Source organism: Parasteatoda tepidariorum, chromosome 8, assembly GCF_043381705.1.
Source record: "Parasteatoda tepidariorum isolate YZ-2023 chromosome 8, CAS_Ptep_4.0, whole genome shotgun sequence".
NCBI classification, from domain to species: domain Eukaryota; kingdom Metazoa; phylum Arthropoda; class Arachnida; order Araneae; family Theridiidae; genus Parasteatoda; species Parasteatoda tepidariorum.
Window position 1 is genome coordinate 71,860,545 of NC_092211.1, and position 6,141 is coordinate 71,866,685.

Genomic DNA, 6,141 nt, shown 5'->3' on the forward strand with positions numbered 1-6,141 from the left:
TAGGATACATTATACTATCTACTGTAAAATATAATCATATATAAGTATGCAATAGTCTTGCAATCGTGAATTTAGATTACATGTAATCATGATTACATACAATCATATATTTTGATTACTTACTTGTAATCACGATTACAAGTAATCGTGATTACTTTGTCTTTACTTGTAATCTTGATTACAAGTAATATGGATATGTAATCACGATTACAGCTGTAATCAAAATTATGAATGTTTGTAATCATGATTACAAATAATTGATTACAGTAATTGAGTATAGTCACGATTACAGTTGTAGTCAAACATTGTAATCATGATTACAAGTAATTGATTACTGTAATTGACAAATGTAATCGATTAAATTTTTGCTCTACTCTAATGTAATCAAAAATTATGATTACTTGTAATCGTGATTACAAGTAATTAATTACATAGCAGTGATAATCTGTAATCAATTACAGTTGTAATCGATTACTGTAATCGACACCCAACTCTGGCAATTACTTGTTCTAGCTAGAGTACTATTAATAGTTTTTTCCCTAAGTTGTTCTTAATATACTTTTGAATTTTCTTATTTTTTATTATTTTAAATTTTTTTATTCTATTTTTAATTTCAAAACCAACTTAAGAAAGAATGAAAAAAACATCATTATTTTGCTTTGAACAACCATTTAAATGAAGCAAATATTTTAATTTTTAATTCAATTTTCTTTTTAAGTCCTAAACATATTTAAACTCCTGAAAATTGAAAAATAAATTGAAGCCAATAATACTGTTGAAATGATATTTTTTTCTTTAACGTAGTTGAATTACTACCAATAAAAGAATCTTTTTTTAATTCTTTTAAAGTACCTATTCTATTTAATGCGGTTCTTTTAAAGTACTCTCTAAGTATTAAAATAAATAAAGCAATCCGCATATTGCTTTGTTAATCATTTCTTTTATCAATTTCCTTGAAATCTCAGCTATTTTTATTTGTATATGGAAGTTTTATTTGCTAACTAAATAAATTTTTTGTTTAAATAAGAACTTAAGAAAGAATATTAAAATTTTGAAAGGGAAAAAAAGGCTCCCTTGTAATCAGAAAAGCAAAGCATTCGCAATAAAAATTAACTAAATAAATATGTTTAATTTTACTGATGTTATTCTGCATAAAAAGCATATGTAAGTTTGATGTCTATTTGAAAGGAAACTTTAAATCTCTATTACGGGTTAAACAATTTATTTTCTATCATTATAAATTAAAATATTTTGCTGGATGGTGCTCGTTAATAAATGATGATTCTTAATTAATCAACGTTCTGCTTCAAAGGGTTGAAGCTTAGACGATCTATTAACTAAGAAAAAGTAAAATCGATTTTTTATTGAAAAATTTGATTTACTGACACCAACGGATTACGATTTCAGAAACTTATACTACTTATTCTAGAAAGAAATGCAAACAGTTTACTTAACAGAGTGTTACAATATATCTCTGCGAACAATTTTGTTGCGTTCTTCGACATTTACCAAGGCATGCAGCCTTAGAATTTCAGATGCCTGGGATTGAATAAGGTTCATCCTTTTCTCAATTTCATTCGATTCTTTTTCTTCCAATTGTTGGAATGTTTCGGCGACCTTCTGAAGTCGCTTCTGTGTTTCTGCAGGATTCGTTGCAAACTCATCTGCCTTTAGTCCCAGGGTCTCTTCCAAACATGCGATGCGTTCTTTTTTATTGTTTACATCAGCGCGTAGGGATTCTGCGAAAGCAGTCCAATCTGAATTTTCCTACAGTGTAAAGCAAATTAAGGGTTTAATATCACCGTGTAACTCTACAGCGAATTATATGAGCACATTTTCCTCAATTATTATGCACTTGATTATTACAAGGTGTGGCAAGCAAACCGTGACAAACAATTTCTAATATAAATTTACTGAAAATAAGTAAATTAACAAAATGTAACAAGTATTAATAAGAGTAAATTTTTACTACTAATTAATAAATTTGGATGATTTGCTTTATAATAGTAAATTTGCTTTAGAACAGCGGTTGGCAATTTTTTTGGACTATAGAAGCCCTAAATGATCGAGCTTTTTTTGACGAAACTCCCGACATTATTAAAAAAAGTTAATTAGCAGCTGTGAATATACTAACAAAAAATAAGTTAATACTTATAATTTTGAAACTATTTAATGAGTAGATTGAAGTATCTAATAATACGAATTTTTTCATAGTGTATGCATATGCTGAAATGAATAAAATAAGCTGCACTATGGTTTTTTTTAATAAAAAAAAACTTTTATAAACAATGAGAATAATTATCAGAAAAAACTAATTCTTCATTCTTGAATTTAGTTATTTTGAAAAAATGAGGAATATTTAAGAAATTTTTATAAATGCATATTCTTTTCACATAATTTATTCAATGTACTGCTATTGAAATATATATATATGTATAAATTTTGCTACTTTTTTACAGTTACATTTTGCATAAGACAGTCACATAAACAAACGAAATATTAAATTATTGATTTTTGATTGGATATGAATATTATTATTGAGTAAAAATATCCAGTTTCTCGGAACCCATGTCACCCTTCCGTGGAACACTAGGATTCCATGGAACACATTTTGAGAACCAAACTTTGGTCCACAACGATTGTGTACGGAGTAAATAAACGGTTTCACCCTTCCCTTGCTGGAGCAACTCTAAAATAGCAGATCTTTTGTTTGACACTATAAACAAGCTAAAAACATTATACGTAAACTAAGAGATACTAAGAATGTTTTATAAGTAAAGTAATAGACAAAAAAATAAAGGAGCTCGTAAATTTAAAAGAAATTAGTTAAGTTATATTTTATGATGCGAAAACTTTGTCCAAGTTCTCTTGCTACACACTGAATATTTGAATACTTTTTGTTTTATTTTATTCACTGAAAAGCGCTTTATTGAACTTAATAAAGAAAAAATTTTCAGAAGTGGTTCTGGAAGTGTTCCTGTAAACGGATTTCGGAAAAGAATGATAATTATAAAATTTATTAAGTTTACAAACATCCAATCATAGTTGTAGTTCGTTCACCAGGAGTTGTCACTTGGCTCCACCTCCTCGGTCGCAGAGTTCATTTCAACGTGAGAGTAAGAGGAGAAACATCACCGCTCTTGAAATTGAGACAACCCTTAATGCGCCCTAAATGCAAACAGCGAATTCTTTTTCAGTCACTTACTTCGCTTTGTCATCTGCTATTATACCCATTATTACTCTAGCTAATTAAATATTTATTAAATTTAAAAACTGCTGTTTCCCAGCATAATGTCTCAAAAAAGGACAAACTATTCACTCAAAAGAGAGAAATATCATCACATTTGTGCAGCATTTAATGTTAAAAAAATGCACATAAAGATTGCAAATTAAATATTATTGTAATACGATCATCAAATAACAACCTTGTTCATGATTGTTCACATCCTTCTCCAGAAAATAACGAAATAGTATCGTCAGATACCACGTGATGAAGGCGGAGCCAAGTGCCAACTGTTGGTGAACGAACTGTAATTATATTGCATCCAAAGGTTAGTATGGACTAGAAGCTACCAACCGGCATTCTAAAAAGAAGACTACCCTCACTTCGTTAAATTGCCTCAATGGTCATTTAAAATCATTGAAAATAACTAGATGGAAAGACAAAGTCAAAGATCGGTTCATCTGGATTCAAATTCTACGAAATTCTAACTAGTTACGAATAGTTCTAAAGAAGACTGGCCCATCCTAGGCCACTGAGAGAGGAAGGACCTTGATAAACAAATTATAAACTTTAAGGTTGTGAATATTTTTAAAATTAGGTAACTTAATTTGATCTGACACATTTCAATCTAAAATAGTACATGAAAAGTGCCTGAAAATATTAATTAGCTACTGAAGAAATTGCATTTGTATTCTTATTCGTAAAAAAGTATTAAAAAAATATAATGAAAGTTAAATAGTTCAAAGTAGTTCAGAAGCTTAAAAACTTTTTCAAACACTCTTTTTTTTTCAAATATTGGTATAATGCCAGTTCTTCCAATGGCTGGAAAAAAACAATAAATCAAAACCAGTACAGAACAATACTGCAAAATCTGGCACAAAACTGGCACAATCCTACGAAATCAGGCACAATACTACGAAATCGGGTAACTGAGAGAATAAGGACCTTGGTTAACAAATTACAAACAATAAGGTTGTAATTTTTTTTAAAATTAGGTAACAAAATTCGATCTGACACATTTTAATAGAAAATAGAAAGTGAAAAATGCATGACAATATTAATTAGCTACTGAAAAAATTGCATTCATACTCTTATTCGCAAAAAAGTATTTAAAAAAATGAAATAAAAGTTGCCAATTAACTTTTCATTAGATTGGCTATTATTTAACGTTTCTAAAATGTAGCAAATACTTCAAAGTAGTTCAGAACTTTTAAAACTTTTCTGAATATTTTTTTTTAAATATTGGTATAAAACCAGTTCTTCCAACGGGGTAGGAAAAAAAACAATAAATCAAAATCAGTACAGAACAGTATCACGATATAGGACCAAACCTGAAAGACATATACCAACACAATTAATTAAACTAAAATAATTGCATTGCTTTTATTTATTATTATTCGTTGTTCTTCTCTGTGATTTTATGTTATTAGATTTAATATAACACGTTTTTAGTAACTCATCTCATCAAAATAAAGACTAACTATATGCTGTATCATCTTGCATATATCTATTGATCGAGAGATTTTCTTTATATTTTAAATTTACCACAATCAAACAACTTTCTCCTGTTTTTACAACTTCGATAGGTCATGATAAACCTATCTATAATAACCCCAGTATCTACAATAAACAAATACACCGTACTAGTACTGTTTTAATTACTTATAGAGTGCTATGTATTTATTAATACTTTGTACTTTATTTAAATACATTTGTACAAATTTACTACTAAAATGCTTTGTACCTGTATTAATGTATTTGGTATCTCTCAAAATGGCACCAATTACCAAAATGCAGTAAAACATATTACCAAAAATAATTAAGCATCCCAGGGGATATCTATAGTATATTAGATTTTTACGTTTCTCCTAACCAAATTAATACCATTTCTCCATCAATTTGGTTTTTTAATGCATAACTTACTTTAATATGTCATTTAGAACTTATAACCAAATTTGTTCTAACATTATTGGCGTCAAAATTGGTATGACAATATTTTTTACTTTTCTCCTAGTCAAATTAGTACCATTACTTCATTAATTTTGCTTTACAGAACAAAGCTTATTATTATTTTTCTTCAATGAGTTCCGTTGTTCCGATTAATATAATTAATCGAACATCATTGACTTCAAAAAGATATGGGTATTTTTTTATTTTTACGTTAAAGGAATTGATATCATTTTATTTCTTAGTATGAAGCTTTTTTTTTTCAATTAATACCTAATACCAAAATTCATTGGCATCAATAATAGTTTTTGAATTTTTTTTAAGTTCTCTTAAAAGAATTGATATCATTTCTCCATTTAACTTTTTTTTTTTGCATTTTAGTACAAAAACTTATTTTTTGATTATTGCCAAACTGGGTTTTTTTTGGGGTTTGATGACGCGCTCACCTTATTTGGACGCCATCACACTTTTCAACTGTGTTCAAGGGTAATAGTAAATAGTACGAATGTGTCATCATTGCATGCGTTGCTATGGCGATAGCTACTGTTTGATAATTTTCTAAGAATTTTTTTTTTCACTTTTAATTTTGTTGTGCAATAAATTTTATTTGAGACATGGAACCAGAGATATCATATAAATACTTCTTGAGTTGTGAATAAAAGAGAATTTCATCATTTGAACGATATTTTTGTTTTTATTTTTTAATGAAGAATCAGAAATTCGAACCTACAGTTTAAACTGGATCGCTTTCAATATTAATTCAGGTGAATATAACAACAAGAAAAATATTAGACAGCAACCATTTTCCCAATGGGTAACCTGTGATCAGTTTTTTTTATTTCAGTTAGTTTAGTTTTCCCATTAACAAATTTAATTAAGCATCATTAGAGTTAAAAATGGTATGGCGATTTTTCACTCTTCTAAATGAATTAGTACCGTTTCTATATTAATTTTATCCATATATATATATA

General features: G+C 28.1%; 1 protein-coding gene across 1 annotated transcript in view; it reads right to left on the reverse strand.

The window, feature by feature from the left end:
- Positions 1–1,280: 1,280 nt before the first annotated feature.
- The window catches only part of LOC122269154 (cilia- and flagella-associated protein 57-like), a 28,411-nt gene continuing 23,550 nt past the window's right edge, over positions 1,281–6,141 (reverse strand). The window contains exon 12 of the mRNA XM_071184599.1: positions 1,281–1,767. Within this exon, the coding sequence (XP_071040700.1) occupies positions 1,462–1,767 (306 nt within the window). The 3' untranslated portion in view covers positions 1,281–1,461. The remainder of the gene's footprint in view (positions 1,768–6,141) is intronic.